We start from the raw sequence: 22,068 nt of genomic DNA on the forward strand, positions 1-22,068 counted from the left end.
ATTGAGTAAGATTGGTCAAAGTTATCTTTTTGTGTGAGAAAAAAGATCGTAAATTTTACGAATATTTTATCTGGGAGATAATATTTTCACTCCCCCTTCATTATTACTTGCACACTCCCAGCATGCAAGTAATGCAGGTGATTAGGGGAGCGTGCAAGTAATACAGGGGAGTGAAAAATATCATCGCCCTTTTATCTTCCCAAACTTTTTTGGGAAATTCCTGCAATCCAAACAAGGCCCAAGTGTGCAGCCTAAAATCAGCCCGTTCACTGTCACATGAATGGTTGAGATTAGTCTAACAGAAAAACCTTTTTTTAATCTCAGCCATTCAGTGGAAAGTGAATGGCGTGAATGGACTGATTTTAGGTGACACACTTGGTCAAGACAGGTGAAATCAACCCAAGCAAATAAATAAAGAATCCCGAATAAAAAAACACATACACAACGATAAATAAGATTACTCAAAGTAACAGTCTCCAGGCCTGTATAACTTACTTTATACCATGAGATATATGCGTGTAATAAGAGGCCGATATACATTGGTTGATCCCTAAGAATGGAACTCTATAAAAAAGAATGATAATCCCATTTTTACTGGCAAAAAAGGACATGAAGACCCACACAATACAGCATGGGGGATGGGATTAGTAAATTAGATGAGCCTTTTCGTTTAATATGGGACCTCCTCTTTGAAGGCCAAACAATTCTCTGTCAACTTTGCTTTGGATCCGCGCTCTCCTTTTGATAACTTTCAAGAATTAGATTACAATTGTTCATTGTATTGGCATCCAGAAGGCTGTGATTCCACAGTTTTATCATGACCAATCTCCAACACCTGCTCACAACATAAAAAGATTAACTCGAAAAGCTACCGCTGTAAGTATAATCGTAAAAGGCATATATATAGTGATACAACTGACATATGTTCGATCATTTGAATCCAATAGCTGCCAATAACCCAAAAAAAAAAAGTATTTGCAATCTAATGGACTGATCTGAATATCTGATAGTTGCAAACTATGTTTCAAGGGCTTCATAAGAAAAGAAGAGAAGGGAGAGAAAAGAGAATAGAATTTGTTAATGTTGCCCCATGAGCCTTTTTCATAGTGTGCCACCATGAGGATGTTTGACAAATAATTTATGATCCGCTTGGCTCTGCATATACCCCACATTTTTCATAGCAGTGTTGAACCTCTTGAACAGTGATCTAGGCGATTGTTTCGACCAATACAGCACATTCTCCGATCAACAGATGTGCTTTGGCAAAACTGAAAACCAAGTGAAATCTTCATATATATACTTTCTCCTACAAATCACCACGAAGGAAGATATTCTTGACACCAAAATCTTCATATATACCTCCTATAAATCATAATGAAGGAAGGCATTCTTAACATTTAGCTGGTAAAGACGCTGTGATAAATTAGTTGAAATTGATAGGATGACCCTAGTAGAATTCATCTTTACAACCGAACCAAATGTCTCTTTGATAGGCTATCTCATCCGCCTGAGTAAAGCATTTAGCAACAAAGCCTAGCCTTATACCCTCCCACTAACCCATCAACCTAATTGTGCAAACCCATCCTTCAATCTCTTAGAAATTTCCACTCAAACCATTACAATGTTTCCTTTGATGTCAACTTTAAAAATAGAAGGAAAAAGACTAACTTCTTATGGAGGATGATAACAAGTTACTCGTTTTTTGTAATTTCAAGATGCGTTGTTTCGTAGCCAAGAAATTTAGAATGTTGTACTACAGTTTTCGTCGTGGATGATGTCAACAAACCAAGACTGATTTTCCTCTCCTTTTCTTCTTTTTCTCATTGTATTTTTCATTTTCTCCTCCATAAGCTTTTTTGTTCTCCTCTTCTTCCACTTCCCTTTTCCCTCTTCCATTCTTCCTCTCTTTTTCATCTCACTTCTTGCGCAAGTGAAATGGGAAAATGGTATTTATTATTTTAAGAAAAATAATATATTGTTCATGAAAACCTATGTTGCATGGATTCTTTGCCCCCCCCCCCTGCTGAATCCGTGTCGACATGTCTTCGCATCCGAATCGGACATGGATTCACGTGGGACACACCCGGATTCTTGTCGTAGCCGTGTCCCATATGAATCCTGTTTTTTTTTGGGCGAATCCAATCCATCGTTGTCTCTTTTGAAATGCGAATCCTATATATTTTCCCTTCGAACGTATTTTCTTCTTAACTTTTTTTATATGAAAGCACAACCTGTACCATTTTAATAAAAACCCTAGCGCCTCGACCCTCGAATATCTTCAATACAAAACTCGCCTCAACCCTCTACCCTCAAAATTTTCATAAATATATATGCATAGGCACATATATATATATATATATATATTATAATTTATAATTTATTTATTTTATTTATTTAAATTTTGAAAATTTTATTTTATTTAAAAATTACCGAATCCAAATCCTACTTTTGGGGGTTTGCCGAATCAGACACCTCGAATCCGTGTCGGATCCCAACACGCGAAAACGAATCCATGCAACATTGATGAAAACAAAATCAAAGGAGTCAGAATCATAGAAAAAGAGGGTGCCCATATGAGTTTCCACAAATATAATGTGTGTGGATGTATGTGCACATTATATGCATCGATCTAAATTCTGTGAGGAAGAAATCACTACCAAATCAGAGCAGGTGCCTGCACAAGGTCTCGTCCATGCAGCCTTGAGAATGCCTCACATGCCCATGGGATGTGACCATCTGCCAACACCCTGCAAACATGAAAATGACACCTTTTCTTTTAGGAAAAAACATTGACAAAAAATTAAGGGAAATGTTATCAGCACTACTGTATTTTGATGAGGGCACTCCACTCCTCACTTTATGAAAAGTACGGTATGGCCCGCACCATAGGATGATCCAAACCGTCCATTAGATGGGCCACAGCCTAAATAGGTTGTGCCCCAAAAATCATTTTCATAGGTCGGTCCTAACCCTCTGATCTGAATGTTAGAGGGTTAGGATCGACCTATGGAAATGATTTTTGGGGCACAACCTATTTAGGCTGTGGGCCATCTAATGGACGGTTTGGATCATCCTATGGTGCGGGCCATACAGTACTTTTCATAAAGTGAGGAGTGCCCTCATCAAAATACAGTAGTGCTGATAACATTTCCCAAAATTAATCACTGCAACAAAAACTATTTCTGGTAGGCCTAGTAAACATGTGTGTTCTGGCTTATCTGCAGAGGCATGTAGTTTTAGTATGCAACACATACTGCCACACAACTAAGTTGTTCAAAATATATGATTTTTTTTTAATGGTATGTTCAAAATATATGATATACTATAGAAGTTCCATAATTTTCCAATCGTCCACATGTTGTGATTGTAATCATCAACAATACCATGAATGTTTTTTTTTTTCTTTTTTTCTTTCTTGAGAACAAAACAAAACCATGTATGTTACTACTTGCAAATCAAGAAACTGATCTACTAACAATGGATCCGACTATACAATGAGCTATGACACCATTATCAGTGTTCACTTTAATTTTCTCTATTCATAAAACTGGTTGCAAAGAAGATTCCTTACTATCTCCAATATATAAAGGGAATCATAAACAAATAGATAAATATAGAAAAGAGGAACCTACAACATCAAATGGAGTCATAGACTTCTGTTTTCCTTGAACAACAGAGGTGAATGGATTCAAAGGAAATTTATTAAGGCCCTGTTTGTTTCAGATTACGACAACCGATTATCAGCCCCAAACCTATTACTGGGCTCAAATTAAATGCAATTTTGAGCCCAATAATAGGTTTGGAGCTCACAATTGGTTTTCATAATCTCAAACGAACAGGGCCTAAATGGGGAGTACCTTTGCTTCCGCACAAATGAATTCCAGAGGTGCATGATATGTTTCTCATCTTTGGTGACATCCACAAAATCGTCAAGCATCTGCAATATGTTACAGGCATGTCACATTATAATCTAATAGCAATAGGATTCTGGAAAGAATCAATCTTGTTTTATCATTATGATTTTTAAAATCATGGCTGTGTTTTAGGTGACCATCTTTTGACAAACAGAACCAAAAAAATAAAATAGCAATAATAACAAAGAGGGAAAAGACAAAATGGAAATCCAATGTAATAACTAAACCATACCCTCCGATCTTCAAAATCAGCAATGTCATCTTCAACTTCGTCCTCACTATCACGATCTGACAATACTTGATCTAGTGCCATTGGCTTCAAGCACAATTAACATTCCAACAGGTCAACAAGATTGTGCACCAACACTAATTAAATCTACTACAATTTATTAAATGAAAAGGAGAAAGTAAAGTAATCATATTTGCACTGACTCGTATTGTCTTCAATTATTTAAAGAGTTGTCATAGGTTATTACAGTTCCCAAAAGGCTCTGAAAAGCTAATTAAAAAAGAAAAGACAAGCTGGTTTGTGCAATTATTAAAACACGGTTGTGGTGATATCATTTCCCGGTATATATCCATCACCACCTCGATCACCTCTGTTGAAAATGTGGTCGATTTGTCTGCCTAGTACTAGATACATGTTTGTTATTATGGGAATCAAATGAAAGGGATGGATTTAGTACAAGTTTTTCTACAAAACAGAACAGAATAATGTCTTCAATATGTTGGTCCGATCCTCACATGTCTTGAACTTATTAAGGCGTTGGTTCGATGCTCACATGTCTTGAACTTATTAAGGCGTTGGTTTGATGCTCAAATGTCTTGAACTTATTAAGACTCCAATTCTACTTTGTTGCGCCACTCACAGTGAAGACCATTATCGGCCTCGCTAACTTAATCAAAATTGTCCACACACATTCCAAGAAAGATCATTGCCATTTTGAGGTGGTGTTCAAACCACATTAACCAACGAGGCAAAAACCTCCATGCTGAAGTGTGCACATTGCAATAGAAAAGGGATACAAATAGAAAAATGCTAGGATGTTCATGATAGAACCAAAAGTACATCACGAGTATGAGCCTAAGGGCAAAATTACAAACAAAAATTCCTGAAAATGAAGCTCCATATAAAGGAAGTAACAGAGTTTTCAAAGGGGCAAAAGAGTGACCTATCACCTGAGCCCTACGAGAGTGAAAGAATTGTCGCTTTTGTAGAAGTGCGCAGCTGGAAAAGTACAAGTCAATTGCAGCCACACAACACAAAAGACATTTTAGGACATGGTAAAATGGATTTCAGAATATGCAATGAAATAATCCAGTAGAAACTTGCATGGATTAACTTACTTTCTCGGGTCAGCTCGTTCGGCAGATAATTTCCCTGGGATATTAGTGCTGGATGCAACAGGTTCTGTGCAATCGGCAGAACAAGGATTCTCTAGACCACAGCTTTCAGATTTCTGCCTTTTAGAATAAAAATGATTATCCCCGGAAAACATTTTGGAACCTTTTTCCTCTGCTTCGTTATAACAGACATCTGAACCATTAACATTGATTTGTCAGTGTGTCCCAAAAAGAAAATGACAAAAATAGATCAAACAGGACATACTGTGCTACTATGAACACTATAGTTTACCAACCATTCTCAAATCTTTGAAGAGAAAACTCATTTGAAGGCTCGGAATCTTTAGAAGTGGTTGTAGTAGGCATGTGAAAGGAACTTGTTCCCACATCCCTTTCCAGATAGACCTCATGAGAACCCTCCCTGGCTGCTTGCGGATGAACATGGTTTGCATTTTGAACTAGGTTCTTTGATCTTCTACATCTGTGTGGCTTTGAGCTTCCCATACAATTCACACTTGTATTTCAACCAACTAAAACACATTTGCCCATAGAAAAACCTATTCTCAAGTACCTATAGTATGATCAGGAACCAGCAAAAAACAAGAAATTACCAGAAGAAAAATATCTGTAACCTTGGGTCAGCTCCATCTGCAACAACCTACACATGGGAGATTTTGAGATAAATACTATGGAAAAATGATGCTATCTCAGGCTTATACTCATAAATGTTTGCATGCAATGTTGGTTGCATAGGCACACAAGCAGCCTATCTTTATGGAACTTGCAAACAATAGTACATAACAATCCAAACCAAATGAGGAAAAGCTGTTCACAACTCACGAATTGCCTAATCATACTAAACAAGGATTATCACACAAAAAGCAGATACAGTATGACAATCATGATTCTCTACGTTGTCACATCCTTTTCAGATAACAAGATCATCTTCAAACAAAAGCAAATATATGCTGGAAGAAAACGAGTTACGATGGACGGGAATAACTACTATGATTATGCCTCTTAGATTTTAAAAGACTGCATTTGTTCTATATGCACACTTTCAAAAAACGGTAAACAAACAAGAATTATAATTTCAAAGAAGTTGATTAAGAGTTTTAACCTCAGATCTCCGAAAATCAGTTTTGACAGAAACATTCACAGCCTGATACTCGTTGGTTACCTGCAAAATAAGCACCCGCAAGTTATGTCTGAATGGGAAGCATAATGGTCAAAATGTCACTAGAGTCCCCAACGTTTACCAACCCAAAACTCAAAATTGAATAGGTCATGAGATGAGTTCAAATGATAACGCAGACCCTGCAAAGTACAAATAGAATTAGCAATATATAATAGCATCTTATCAACAGCCAAACCAGGTACGGATGTAGATTCCACCTTAAAGCTTGCACACTGAACCAAGCAAAATGGACAAGAGAAGTCTTCAGTAACTGTCAGTCAAGAAAACATAATAAGTCAGAACCTGAAAGCACTAGGTTTAATATGGGCAAGATTGAGAAACACACTTCACATTCGCAACTACATAAAGTTCTCTAGAAAAAGGAAAAAAGAAGATAAACATAGCTGCAGTACAGAATCCCATGTTCAATAAATGAACACTGTTAAAGTATACTCAACAACTCAACAAAGCCTTTGCCCCAAACTAGTTGGGGTCGGCTAACACTGTTAAAGTATAAAAGATTAAATAAAACCTTCTCTAACGGCTTATGCTTTGGAGTAATTGGTTGTTTCACATGGTATCAGAGCAATTGGCATGGTTTCAAAACTCATTGATATTAAAAATCCACATGCAATGGCCAACCCAAAAGTGGGGCCACATGTGCCACATGTAGGCCAAATCTAAAAAGAGGGGCCACATGTGAGGGGGAGGAGTGTTAAAGTATAAAAGATTAAATAATGCCTTCTCCAAGGGCTTAAGCTTTTGGAGTAATTGGTTGTTTCAAAAACACAAACACAAATAGTTCACCACAAACACAAATAGTTCACCCTGTATAAGGCCAACCAAGCTAAAGGAAGTAACAGGTAGACATGAAGTAACTCCTAACAAATCAATTAATGCTTTGATTTGCTGAATGAGACCCAGATTTGTTACATGAGCAAAGTCAAATTAAAATCAATAAAGAATGGAATTCAAAACGAGGACAGGGTTTACACTCAAGAAACATGGCTTGATAGCAAACTTACATATGCAACATAGATTGAACTACTCACTGAAACAACACATTCCAAGGAAAATACTTGTAGGTTAAAAGGATAACTCCATAGATGACGAGTTCGCACGATAAATAGTAAGATTTGACACTATAGCACACACCATAATTATGGTAGATTTGTCTTAATGCAAATATTGTCATTAAGACTAAACGAGTATGTGTTTTCAGCTCAATTAGAAATGGAGTTATCTGAGTCCGTTGGAATATGTTTCACTAACTTCTTCAAGAACGTAGTCAAAATAACTGTGGAGTTAGAAAAGCTGGTTTTAAATATCTAATCCATGATTGGCTAGGAAATTGTTGGGAATAGGGATTATACAAACTTCTAGAAAGTTGGATGAGCAGAGTTGCCGCTCTCCTGATTTACTGAATTTTAAAAACTGTGGAGTTGGAAAAGCGGGTTTTAAATCTGTAGTGTCCTACTCAATGAAAACATGATGCTTTCCTTCTGCAAGTCCAGCAGGAAATTCCCAAGCACTTAATGGATCTGGTGGACCTCCTTAAGTCCAAGCTCTGTTCTGGGCCATTGGATCAGCTGAATATCGAACCTTCTCCTTTGAGGGCTGGAAATAGGAGTCCTCTAATTAGATTCTCTTCCCTTACTATTCTTACTCATGCCCCTGGATCGTCGCCAATTCAGTCTGTACAATATTCATCGCATCTTCAACCTGATCAAGACACGGCTGGTATTTCTTCTCTGGATATTGTTGTTGTTACTCTGGATTTTTCGGAGGAGAAACCACAAATGGAGAATCATGAATCATGCGAACTCATCATCTGTTGATTTCTGCAACTTGAAAGAGGAAGAGGAACAAGTAGAAGAGGAAGATGTAGACGAAAAGAGAAGGAAGAAGAAGGAAAAGAAGAAAGGACACCAGAAAAATTGGAAAGCGCCGGAAAAATGGAAAAGAAAAGGGAGAAAGAAAAAAAAGAAGAATCAGCGCCAGAAAAAATGGAAGGTGCCAAAAAATGGAAAAGATGAAAGAAAAAAGAAGAATCAACGCATGAAAAAATGGAAAAGAAAAGGAAGAAGGGAAAAAGAAGAATCGGAAGGAAAAATATAGAAGTTGGAGTCGACTCAGTAAAAGATGGGGTTGATCAATAAGCATGGGGTAGACCAGGTAAAAGAGAGGATCGACTCGTTAGAAGTTGGGGTCAACTCGGGAAAAGTTGGGGTCGACTTGTTAAAAGATGGGGCAGCTCGGAAAGGTTGGGGTTGACTTGATAAAAGTTAGGGTCAACTCAGTAAAAGATGGAGTCGACTTGATAAAAGATGGGGTGACTCGGAAAGCATGGGGTCGACTAGATATAAGTTAAGGTCAACTCAGTAAAAGTTGGGGTCGAGTAGGGAAAAGATATCGACCCCGTCTTCTACTTAGTCGACCCCAAGTTTTCTGAGCCGATCCCAAGTTTTCCGAGTCGACCCCAACTTTTACCGAGTTGACCCCAACTTCTACTGAGTCGATCCTCTATTTTACCAAGTCGACCCCATCTTTATCGATCAACCCCATCTTTTACCGAGTCGACTCCAACTTCTATATTTTTCCTTCCGATTCTTCTCTTTTCCTTCTTCTTCCTCTTCTTTTCCATTTTTTTCGGCGCCTTCCATTTTTACCAGCACCGATTCTTCTTTTTTCCTTCTTCCACTTCTTCTCCATTTTTCCGACGTCCACTCTTCTTTTCCCTTCCTCTTTTCTTCTTCTTCTTCCTATTTTTCTTCCACTTCCTCTTCTTCTTCTTCCTCTTTTCCATTTTTCGGGCGCCCATTCTTCTTTTTCCTCCCTCTTTTCTTCCTCATCTTCCTCTTCCACTTCTTTTCCTTCTTCCTCCTCTTCTTCTTCTTTAATTTTTTCCGTTTTTCATTCATTTTATTTGATTTTTTAAATAGAAAATAAATTTCGAATCTATAATATACACTAAGCAAGAGTTTTTTCATTGGTCATTTGTTTTTTCCATCGAAAATTTTTATAGGATTGTTTTCATAGAAAATAATTTCCAATAATTTATAAACTCATTTTCTATAGAAATTGTTTTCAAAATAAAAAATGTTTCTCTTTTTTCAAAGAAAATTGCAAACCTACTAGACCTTAGATATTTTTTCCATGGAATATTATTTTCTACAGAATTTTTTTCCAGAATTTTTTCATAGATCGAAACATCCTCACAATCTCCACCCAAACTCATGCATAGGGTGGGACCCACCATTTTACAGCTAATGTCTTTATTGGGTGGGGCCCACCATCCACCCAAAACCCATGCATAGGGTGAGGCCACCATTTCACACCTCATGTTTTAATGAGGTGGGACTACCATTTTACACCCATGCATAGCATGGGCCAGAAATGTTACTATATACATATACATATCCATATATATTATAAAAGATAAGTCATAAGAAGAAGTGATAGCCTACCTTCAGTCTTCTGCAGTGTGTTGTTATAGTACCTATAGTTGAAGATGACAATCCCAGATCTCAATCTAGATAGTAAAGATAGAAGAAATTAGATAAAGAGATTCTAATATTATGCCATAATAGACAATTGTGTTAGAGATTAAACAAATATGAATGGATTGGAATTGTATAACAAGTAAATGAATCATTAAAATTATCATTTCCTTCTAACAAGAGGAAAAACTTTGCACCAGTTTTGAATTCAAAATAATAAGTAATCTAACGTTCTCACAGTTGATCATTTCAAAGAATTCCATCATTCAACATGTTTCATATAAGGATTTCAAAGAACTTTCAAAACAATGATTGCAGGAGAGACAAATTGCGCACATATACACTAATAGTAATAATGAAGCCTTCATTACGGAAAGGTAGCATGCAAAGGCTAGGAGGCTAAATAAATATCAAGATTAGCTCAGTGTACCACAAAGTACGAGGTGTAAGAGAAAACAAAAATATTAGGAAATAACACCAAGAATTTTATAAGGCATCTTATTTATCAGGTAACAGGTTGTCAGCGAGGTTTCAAATTTCGGTTTCGAAATGCGTTTCGGTCCTCACCAAAACCAAAATTTCAGCTGAAATTTCAAATTTTCAGCAGAAATCGGACGAAATAAGTTTAACGGCTATTTTATCTCGTAGAGAATTTTGGCCTAAATTTAAGCCGAATAGAAATCCCTTGAATTTCGGATGAAATTTCGGGATAAACGAAATTTCGGTCTCGACCGAAATTTTGAAATTTGGGCCAAAATAAACTATAGTTTCGGGTATTTACCGATTTCGGTTTCGTTCTCTACCGAAACCCGAAATTTCGGATTTCGGTCGAAATTTAAAAACCATGTTGCAAGCACTACATAACTGCAAAATATTTTAGGGACCTTTATCCGAATCAACAATTCGTGAGTAACCTCTAAAAGATGGCAATTCTTTCTCTCAGCTACCTTGTTTTATTGAGGTGTATGCGAGGTTTTAATTTCGGTTTCGGAATGCGTTTCGGTCCTCACCGAAACCGAATTTTTTGCCGAAATTTTGAAATTTTGTTCGAAATTCGACGAAATCAAAAAAATGTAATATTTTATCTCATAGAAAATTTCGGGCGAAATTACCAAAATGTTAAATTATGAATAAAATCCTACTTTTAAAGGGATTTTCCTAAACTTTCGGACCGAAATCTCAGGAAAACGAAAGCTCGGTCTAAATAAAGTAACGTTTCGAGTTTACTTAATTTCAATTTCGGTCCGGAACAAAACCTGAAATTTCGGGTTTCGGTCGAAATTTAAAACCTTGGGTGTATGAGAACAGGAAGTTTGATCTAAAATTCCAATAGATCCAAGATAAGACTGTAATGAATTAGACGAGTATTCTTTTGGATTATCAAATTGCAGAAATTGGAAAACTTCTTTTAATTTCTGCATGAAGTAATTGAAAGATGGAAAACAACTCAGATCTATCTTTCATTAATAGCCAAGTCACTATCGAGCGATCATCCACAAATGTTTAAAAAAAACTTATTTTTAATGATAAAAAAAAATTTGCATGAAATTAAGATAAATAATTATATTAAGGAAAGGGAATGGGAGGGGGAGGGACCGCGACCGAGACGGTCAATAGAGCAGGAAAAACATGATAATATACACAAGAAACAAAAGACTCACACAAAAACAATTTTCTCATTTGTGGGGTATAACATTTATAACCATTTTGTGTGCATGTGTACCATAGAAAATGCAATTAATGGCATGGGAATCAAGTTACCAAAAGCAAGTCCTAAGCACTGAAAGAAACAGACACATCCAAAAGTATGAGGTGTAAGAGAAACCACAAACATATTAGGAAATAAGACCAAGAAGTGAAGAAGGCCCTTATTATAGGTTGTGAGCACTACATCACTGCACAATATTTTAAGGACCCAATTCTGAATCAACAATTCGTGAGTACTCTCCAAAAGATGGCGATTCTTTCTCTCAACTGCTTGTTTTATAGAGGTGTATGAGAACGGGAAGTTTGATCTAAAATTCCATTAGATTCAAGATAAGACTGGAATGAATTAGACAAGTATTTATTTTAATTATCAGATTGCATAACATGAATATTAACATCAAACTTCTTTTAATTTCTGCATGAAATAAATGGAAAACAACCAGATCTATCTTCCATTAAATATAGCCAAGTCATCCTCAAACAAGCATCCACAAATGTTTAAAACAAAACTTTTTTCGAATGACAGAACTATATTAAGGAAAGGAAAAAGGAGAGGGAGGGCCCGCGACCGAGATGGTCAATACAGCAGAAAAACATGATAATATACACAAGAAACAAAAGACCCCTTCGAGGGAGAAGAAAATCAAAGATCTTCAGACTTTCCTCGGCAAAACCATCCCTGGCAAGCCTATCGGCCTCACTATTAGCTGATCTTCTAACATGATGGAAAGAGATGGATGACCCAGCTACATGGTCCATGATCTCATCCATCCAAGGTGTGAATCCCCCCCCCCCCCCCCCCTGTTTCCGTGTGGGGGTGCAGGAGACTTCCGTTCAACCATCTTATCATGTTAAGGGAATTGCCTTCCACTGTTACTCAGTCTAGAAGTGAAGGCTCCAAAATCCATATACCTTGGAGAACAGCTCTTGCATCTACCTCATTTGAGTCTGCAATTCCAATGGGGCCCGAGAAGGACCATTTTGTTGAACCATAATCATCTCTTAGGGCACCCCCAATACCAGAAGGCCCAAGGTTCCCCAAGATAGAGCCATTGAAATAAGCTTTAGCTAGCCTTGGGCAGGAGGAACCCAATCTTGGGCAATGGCTACTCTTATTTCACTGCCCCCAACAGACCTCTCTCCACCCATGCCAAAGGTCATATGCTGAAACAAACCAGAAACTTGGAAGAGTCCTCCTGCAGGTAATGGTTAAGGCAACTTCCTTCAAGAAAATGAACTGGGGGCTTTTTACTAAGCCCCTAAATACCCTGGTGTTTCTCTCCTTCCAGAGTACCCATATCCTGGCTAACATTATCACATTCCAGAGAATTCTTCCTTCTTCCGCCAAAGGACTATAGACCAGCATTCCAGCAATTCACTCAGAGACATACTAAATTTGTCCATGATTCTACTCCACACATAGCCAGTCTGCAATGAACATATGATTCACCGACTCTCCTACTTCCACGCACAGAGCACAATGATCTATAATTAAGATTTGGCGGTTGTGAAGATGGTCCACTATGAAAATTTTGTCGAGGATGACCGTCCATCTAAAGCATAGTTCTAAAACTCACCATTATGAAACTCCTAAACAACTTCCACCAACTGTTACTTTAACATCTCCCAAAACTCCTGATAAAACACTATTGAGAGGCCTTCAGGTGATGGCTCCTTATCATTTTCCATGCTAAAAGCCACCCACTCAACTTCTTTGTCCAAATATCTTTTAGTTATGAGCTTTTGCTTAGATAAGAGACTTAGATTGAAGAGCATCAACCTTGAGCGGGCACACAAGGCATGCCGTTTCTCTGGTTTCTTTTTCTTCCTCTAATAAAATCCCCGCATATCCACACACACAGGGTACAGAGTGCCATGTTTTGATAAGTACACTAACTTACCTTGTCTTTTATTATTTAACCAGCTGTCAAAGGTTAATATAATTCCCAAACATATATATATATATATATATATATATATATATATATATAATTCCCAAAAAAAATCAAAATATGGCAGTGCAAAGACAGTGAATCCGTGCATTTATCAAAATATGGCAACGCCAATGTTAGTAGCCTAGACACACATACATACATGCATAATATATATATATGTGTGTGTGTGTGTGTGTGTGTGTGTGCATGTCGTGTGTGCATGACATGTTATTCTCTGACAAGAATTGAAGCCAAAACAAGAAAGAAGAGCTTTTGTTCTCAAAATTTTATTGTTTTATCAGAACTTAAGGGAGGATGTTATGCTCCAAATATAACATAGCATAGCCTGATATCACCCATTAAAAAAGACATAGCCTGATATAATTCAAAACGAATGCTTAATGTGAACATAAAGTAATCTTCAAAAGCCTATGAGCAGCTAGCAAGTAGACAGAAGGCCCACGGAAGGAACATCCTTCACTCCCTCTAAGTGCGTGTTTGGCGTACCGTTTGGCATTTGAAACACCGTTTTGGGGCCAAACGGCCGTTTGGGAGTGTTTGGGTGCGGAGCCACCGTTTGAAACGCCGTTTGAAACACCGTTTTGAACGGAGTTTTTGGGCTTTGGGTTTTTATGTGTTTGCCCTCACCAAAACCCATTTTTACACCCTTTTTTTAAGTACACTAACTTACCTTGTCTTTTATTATTTAACTAGCTGTCAAAGGTTAATATAATTCCCAAACATATATATATATATATATAATTCCCAAAAAAAATCAAAATATGGCAGTGCAAAGACAGTGAATCCGTGCATTTATCAAAATATGGCAACGCCAATGTTAGTAGCCTAGACACACATACATACATGCATAATATATATATATATGTGTGTGTGTGTGTGTGTGTGCATGACATGTTATTCTCTGACAAGAATTGAAGCCAAAACAAGAAAGAAGAGCTTTTGTTCTCAAAATTTTATTGTTTTATCAGAACTTAAGGGAGGATGTTATGCTCCAAATATAACATAGCATAGCCTGATATCACCCATTAAAAAAGACATAGCCTGATATAATTCAAAACGAATGCTTAATGTGAACATAAAGTAATCTTCAAAAGCCTATGAGCAGCTAGCAAGTAGACAGAAGGCCCACGGAAGGAACATCCTTCACTCCCTCTAAGTGCATGTTTGGCGTACCGTTTGGCATTTGAAACACCGTTTTGGGGCCAAACGGCCGTTTGGGAGTGTTTGGGTGCGGAGCCACCATTTGAAACGCCGTTTGAAACACCGTTTTGAACGGAGTTTTTGGGCTTTGGGTTTTTATGTGTTTGCCCTCACCAAAACCCATTTTTACACCCTTTTTTTCCCTAACCCCCCCCCCTCTCTCTCTCTCTCTCTCTCTCTCTCTCTCTCTCTCTCTCTCTCTCTCCAACTTCCCTACAACAATGCCCTTTTTGGTCATTTTACCACTAAAACTCCGTTTTGGGGCATTTGCAACCAAACACACAATACCTCCGTTTGCCGTTTAAAACGCCGTTTTGATCTGGCCAACCAAACATGAAAACGCCGTTTTGCAAAACGGCATTTCAAACGCTATTTGAAACGGTATGCCAAACACACCCTAAAGGTAAAAAGTACCTCTTTTTCCGTCTTGCTTGTATTTTGTAGTGCAAACATCTCTGAAGAAATGAAGGCTGCAGCAAAAAAAAATTCATTCCAAATCTAAAATCAGATTCAATCCAAAGAAAATACCCTACAAAGCAGGATGAGGAAAAGAGACACAATCTATACAACAAGAAGCTGCAAATATCACATAAACAACAGGAACTTACATTGTGTAAAGCACGGCGTTGAATAATATTATAGAGTTCAACAGGCTTGCAATAAATTGACAGACTTTCTTCAGCAGCAATTGCCTCTTCTACAGACAAATGGACTCGAGAATCTTGACGACACATTTGATCAACGGTCCTAGAATGGCTGCAACTGAAACCAAGATTCCGGGAACATGCATGTCATTTTACACCATTTTTGACAGTGACTTTATGCACGTCATTTTACATAAAGCATTTGAGCATTACAAAAGTAAAATTACAAGTTCCTACCCAACCAAATTCCTAGGACTGTAAATTTGCAGTTAATTTCTAGGAAAATAAGCAGGTGGTTGCATTAAAGAACCATTGATTTATGATGGTGGTATTCAGCATAAAAAGTGGTTGTCAAGGCAACAATGTAACCATAAACAACCAGCTAGGGTAATTTAGTATTCGTGATTTTTATTTTTTTTTGAGTGGCAATAAATTTCATTAAAAAAAGACCGAGATGGCCCAGAATAGAGAAAAAGAAAAAGAATACTGTGTTCATGATTATTGATTGTATATATGATTTTTAAGTGAAGATTGGTCCATCCATCACATCACCAAAGAAATTGGCCTCAATCTTCGGTTCTCAATCACGTCATGGTCGAGAATTAGGCAACATTGACTTATTACTTTGGGGTCCAAAGTGCCTAGTAGCCTTTGCCTCTTGCAGTGAGACTATCTGGCAGCAGGGTACTTGGTACACTTCTCTGAGTTCACTGATAATTTAGTCCTCATGAGCTTACAAAGCACAACTGAGGCAGATTATTACTATTGAAAACCAAGACATCTCTAATCTCCCCAAAACTCGATGTGCATCGAACGAAAAGATGAGATGTACGAAACACAAAGTAAAAAAAAACACAAGATTTACGTGATCCGACGATGTGGCTACATCTACAGAAAGAGAGAGTTTCACTATTTCGATAGGGTAACGTTGGCTCTGATACTAGATAATGCGGGTGATTAAGAGGGAAGAAGAACAATCTAGAACACAAGAACACAACCCAGATAAGAAGAAGGAAAGAGGAGCAATGCTCAACCAAATTAATATATTATCAATAATCTAAATTTGTCCAAAATCCCCCACTTCGTCTCATACAACACATTCTATAGAACCCTAAAGGAATATCTACACAACAATAACTACACAGAGGAATATCTACACAATATTGACTACTACAATTCTCAACACCACAACTTACTAGACTTGCTTATAGAAACACAATTTACTAGACTTAGTTAATGCAATTCAACTTACTAGAAACTAGTTAATGAAACTCAACTTACCACTTAATGAAATACGACTTACTAGGACTAAGAAACGAGGTAGTTGCAGAAAAGTATTCATTACAAAACCACCTTGAACACTCCACCCAAACCACCTAAGCGTGACAAGGCTGCCAAGTTGGCACTGCATCGGAGTTACGAGTTATTATTGGTCTCATGCCGATCTGATATCCCATGTATAAAATAAAGTTACATCGTTGTGCAATTCAATGATGTTGCCTACCAAATATTATTATCTACATTAATGAAATGAAATACAACTCATAACATCTTTCTATTTTTTTGTAGTTTCGACCATTTCAGTTGAAATTCGAGAATTTACGAAAATAATGGCGTGGAAAGAATTCATTGATATTTCATATCAGTGGGGATGGAAACGGAAATATTTTGGTCATTTCAGAGAAATTTCAGGGAAATTTAAAGCCATATTCACGTCATATCAACGGACAAAATCATATAAATACAAGTATGGTATATGTGACCTAAACATTGTAACCCTAATGCTCTATTTGCTAAAGCATGAGGCCCAAAACCATACCATGTCAGTTCTTTCCCGAATTTAAGTTATAATGTACATGGGTGCAGCTAGTATATGTTTTGTGTAGTGACATATTTGTATACCAACGTAATAATCTCTTTATTGTCCGAAGCTATTAGGGGAGGAACTCCTGCTGGATTGGGTTCGGGCTGAGACCAACCCTGACCCAACCCGAGGTAGCATTACCCCAACCCTAACCCGAACCTTAGGTTGACGAGGGTCAACCCTAACCCAACTTGCCTTTAAACCTCTTAACCCAAACCCAACTTGCCTAACCCGTTTTGCCAAATCAGTGCGGGTTGGGTTCAAGTTGGCTCGAGACAAAAAATGGAAAAAAAAAAAATTTGATATTGGGTTTGGGATCGGGTCAAGATTGGGTCTCAATAAAATTAGGTGGCAGGGTTCGATCGGGTTGTCCAAGGCCTCAACCTTAACAGAACCTGGAATTAAATACCATAACCCAACCCAACCCAAGCCAAAATCGGGTTAAAGCTATGATTTGTGGACACGGACACAAGTGTCACGTCTCAACACGGACACGAATTGTCGGCCAACCCCAAAAATTTAGAAACAGGGACACCACAAAAATAGAAAGTATATATAACCATGCTTTGTGAATACAGATTCGTGTGTCCAGTTTCGACATGGATACGAGTTGTCTAACATGGCAACATCTACAAATCTAGAAATGCCGACATGTACATACGTATAAAATTATTGATTACCATCATAATTTGAAAGAATATAAAAATGGTTGTTAAAGTATAAAAGATAAATAATGCCTTTCTCCAACAGCTTAAGCTTTTGGAGAAGTTGGTAAATTAACATGGTATCAGAGCCGAAGGTCTCGAGTTCAAACCTCCCGGATAGCAACAATCCACATGCGATGGTTGGCCCAAAGTGGGACCACATGTGCCACGTGTTTGCCAAGTGGGCCACACGTGCGGGGGAGTGTTAAAGTATAAAAGATAAATAATGCCTTTCTCCAACAGCTTAAGCTTTTGGAGAAGTTGGTAAATTAACAATGGTATTCATTTAACAAACTAATAAATCTTAGAAAATTAATCAACTATAATCTAAAACAAACACGAGATAATCAAATAATAATGTATTCATCAATTAAATCTACTTTTTGAGGAGATAAAGGACTGTTTGGGTAACTCCTCTATCTCCTTCCGACACATTAGGAGGTCGGCTAACAGGGTGGCGGATAGGCTGTCCATAGGAGTTCTCTTAGATGCTTTCGAGCAGTTTGATTTTCTTCCTCCCTGACATTAGTGTCTTGCTATTTCTTGCTTGCCTCTTTGCATTTTTGCTTCATTTCTCTCACTTGTTTCCTTCGCTCTTGTATTCAGACCATCTTGGTCTTTTTACAATGAAATTTAGCCATAAAATCAATTAAATCTACTGTTCTTCCCTCCAATATACATAAGGGAGATCAATATGATAAAATGAGTATAGTATTGAGACAAGTGTTTGTTTAGGGGAGGGGATATAACAACAAATATTAGTTAAAGAAGGACTGAAAGAAGAGTTTATAATAAAAGAAGAATTTATGATAAAAGAGATAAACACTTCAATAATAAAACAGAATGTCACACTTGACACGGTACAAAAACATGTCAACGCGCCCACATTAAGTCTAACACTTCTAGCAGTACGTTTGAAAGTGTCCAAAGGAGTGTCGACACGTGTGGACACGAGTGTCGTGTCGGATACAGCAGGACACACGTGCCGGCAATAAATTCAAAGTGTCGGCTAAATCATAGGGTTAAAGATATCGCGTTCGGGTTGGACCTGACCCAAGTTGCACCCTTAGAAGCTGTACATCAAGCTTATTTCAAGCGACTTCATCTAAAATAATAAAGCAACTAATACACATTTCAAATGTTGAACCAACCATTCTAAGTCATCTGGAACCATATGCACAACCTGTAATATCCACTATGGGTCCAGTAATGAACCGCTGAAGTGCACATTTTAATGATTGCTAGTGAGAGGGTGAAGTTCACAACCTTGTCAAAAATATATTCATACCATTGAGATTTGTTTGGTTGCATTTCTTGCTCAATTATTAATTAGGGAGCTTCATGCTTTCATTAATAAGTAGTACCGTATATCTTCACCTAAATCTCTTACAAATAAAATGTGCGTCATGTATCTGTATAGACGGGAAAATCTGCAGTAGCAACATCATTTACGAGAAAACATAGACTGATAAATCTGGATGATAATTCAAACTTAATGAGTCATTAATCCTTGACAGAGTATGAAAGTATCAGTACAATGGATGAAAAATAATCCAACTTGGAGGTTAGAAGAAAGCAAACATACGTGGTTTCGTGGGCCACCAAAGGTAAGCCTGGCATTCTGGCAGTATGATCTAGCAATATATTGTAGCTTCATAACTTTTTTTGAACTTCCCAAGACAAGTCGCAAACAGTAGTTTCACAAACCACCAAAGGAAAACCTGTCATTCTGGTGATACAATGCCCAAATATATTGTAACTTCATTGCTCTTGAAACCTTCCCAAAATATGGAAGTGAATATAAGCTAAGAGGTAGAATTTCCTTTTTCAAACCTGCTCCAAATGTGCACTGTTGGATTTCACTGAGTTTGCCCAGAAAACCTTGCTGCAAATGACCAGTGTTGGATTTCAATAAGCTCGAACGAATCCAGAGTGCAAATGTGCTATCATATGTGAAACAGCCAATTACTCTAAAAGCTTAAGCCGGTGTTATTTAATCATTTATACTTCAACACTCCGTCACTCCCCCTCACGGGTGGCCACTCTTTTTTGGGCTGGCCGTACACGTGGATTTTTAATACCAAGGAGTTGTTGGGTTTTGAACCCAAGACCTGCCATGAAGCAATAGCTCTGATACCATGTAAAACACCCAATTACTCCAAAAGCTTAAGCTGTTAGAGTTGGTGTTATTTAATCATTTATACTTTAACACCATACCGTTATACGAACAGCAAAAATGGTAAGCATGACAGGATCAATAAAAAAAAGTAAAATGTGAGTAAATATAATGTTATCCAATTGCCATGAATCAATAGTCGTAGGCCATAAAAAGCTTGATTGTGAGGAGAACACTGACTCCCTAATACTCAATTCAGAACAGTGCTCTCTAACTGGATCATTAGGTAGCAGAAAGTAACTATTGTGGGTAATAAAAATATGGTATCAGAGTCACCAATCACTTAAATGTGCAAGGGATGCAAGCAAACAGAATAAACAGAAAAAAAAAATCTCTAGATACAAAACAATAATGTAAGAAACACAGACTCCCTAATATGCAGCATGAAATCCCTCAACAAAAAATCCTTAAAACTATAACAAAAATCTAAACACAGACTCCATAATATGCAGCATGAAATCTCACAACAAAATCCTTAAAACTAGCAGCACGAAATCTCTTCACAAAATCCTTAAAACTAGAACAAAAATCTCAACATACAAAGCAATAATTCTATAAGCCACATTACAAAACAGCGAGGAAGATAAGTACAAACTTCGAACGATAATCGGATCGAATCAGATCTAGCTCCCAAATCATAGAGCAGGACAAAAAAGAGATCTGAGAGAGAGAGAGAGAGAGAGAGAGAGAGAGAGATCGTACCCCTTTGCCCTAGCTAGGGGTCTGAAAATCCAAGGATTTTTAGCAATCCCTCTGTTCAAAAGGACAAAAAGCGAATGTCGGAGCGGGGAAGAAGATTTCAGAAATTTCCCTACCTGGGACTCGTTTTATACGTGCAAGGAACAGAAACTGCAGGGATACGGATGTAAATATATCAAATAGAGATGGTATTAGATATGAAGGATTCTCACAACTGGTCTCCTACTTTTGGAACCGAATAAACCCGACGAGGAAAAAAAGAAAGCGGTATATCTCCCTTTTCGATTACTTGGGACAGCCAGCAGCAGGGATCAAAGACTGCAGAGGGCTGATGTACTTCACGTCAGAAGGGTTCAACGGAGCTGATTGGTACGTACACTGCTGCTCGATGTCCCAAGTAATTAATCATCAAAAGGGTCATTCGGAAATTGTGAAGATTTGATTTTGTACCAGTCTCCAGCCTTAGGACGACTGAGGGGTGCAGCTCGGGTCGGTTTTTTGGCAATTTGGGTTGAGCTTTTTACCTTAAAATCAGGTCTGTTTCGGTTTATTCCAATTCAATTTTAACCAATGCTCAACCTAACCTGACCCGACCCAAGTTGCACCGACAAGGTTGATTTAAATGGCAGGTGGAGTGTTAAGTGCCTAAATGGGATACTAGTGTGGGAAATAAATTAATATGCTAATATATCTAGTAGTTATGATAGATTAGGATAGTCTTTAATTTGTTATTTCTATTCTTATATAAGATCTTTCTATGTTTATTTTTGAGTGCTTTATATAATAAGCACAGGTTATTATTATTGATGGAAATTAATGAAGAAACTTATTCCATAAATTGTGTCTCTGCACAAGGAGGAACAACCCTTCCCTCGAAGTGGGTCAAGAGGCTGACGTTCCCTCTAAGAAGATCAATCATGTTGCGAATCGATCTCGGGTTCGTAACATTCGAACTCACGTCATTGGGGAGCATGTCCGTGACTTTAAGCCACATCCATCCAGGTTCCATCTTCTGATAGTTCTCAATGTACACCATTAACATCATCACTGATCTTTAGGAAGACGTCTCCTGACTTATATTTTATGTTAGAACCAGACGAATCTGGCCAATAGAACTTCAAAACTGCTCTTCCTTGTTTTGTAGTCGGAGGGAGAAAGGGAGGTCAAGTAGGAGAAGAAAAAAG

The 22,068-nt window shown here is 37.6% G+C and overlaps 1 protein-coding gene across 2 annotated transcripts; it reads right to left on the reverse strand.

Moving 5' to 3' along the window:
- Positions 1-417: 417 nt before the first annotated feature.
- On the reverse strand, positions 418-21,188 carry LOC143878441 (polycomb group protein EMBRYONIC FLOWER 2-like). Of its 2 annotated transcripts, XM_077380735.1 has the most exons (17): positions 20,888-21,180; positions 19,843-19,894; positions 19,595-19,738; positions 15,406-15,559; positions 15,212-15,267; positions 9,903-9,967; positions 6,654-6,706; positions 6,522-6,575; positions 6,379-6,438; positions 5,870-5,916; positions 5,555-5,754; positions 5,262-5,451; positions 5,094-5,142; positions 4,147-4,230; positions 3,858-3,937; positions 2,658-2,747; positions 418-835 (listed from the first exon to the last, which is right to left on the reverse strand). In XM_077380735.1, exons 3-17 carry the CDS (start codon positions 19,627-19,629, stop codon positions 712-714), a joined length of 1,341 nt encoding a protein of 446 aa, XP_077236850.1. In that variant the 5' UTR covers positions 19,630-19,738; positions 19,843-19,894; positions 20,888-21,180; the 3' UTR covers positions 418-711. The 2 variants fall into 2 exon arrangements, with proteins under 2 accessions (XP_077236850.1, XP_077236857.1); XM_077380742.1 differs by lacking the exon at positions 2,658-2,747 and having other exon boundaries at positions 20,888-21,188.
- Positions 21,189-22,068: the final 880 nt, after the last annotated feature.

This window comes from Tasmannia lanceolata, unplaced genomic scaffold (assembly GCF_043159265.1).
Source record: "Tasmannia lanceolata isolate RefF3 unplaced genomic scaffold, GAP_Taslan_0.1 ptg000002l, whole genome shotgun sequence".
Lineage (NCBI taxonomy): Eukaryota > Viridiplantae > Streptophyta > Magnoliopsida > Canellales > Winteraceae > Tasmannia > Tasmannia lanceolata.

Bases quoted from the DNA above. Each gene is read 5' to 3' on its own strand.
- LOC143878441 (XM_077380735.1), bottom strand. From the start codon at position 19,629: ATGCCAGGCTTACCTTTGGTGGCCCACGAAACCAC. The intron at 6,707-9,902 runs GTAGGCTATCAC...CTTGACTGACAG, and splicing joins CACACTGCAGAAGACTGAAG to TTACTGAAGACTTCTCTTGT. The intron at 6,439-6,521 runs GTTGGTAAACGT...CTTATTTTGCAG, and splicing joins TATTCAATTTTGAGTTTTGG to GTAACCAACGAGTATCAGGC.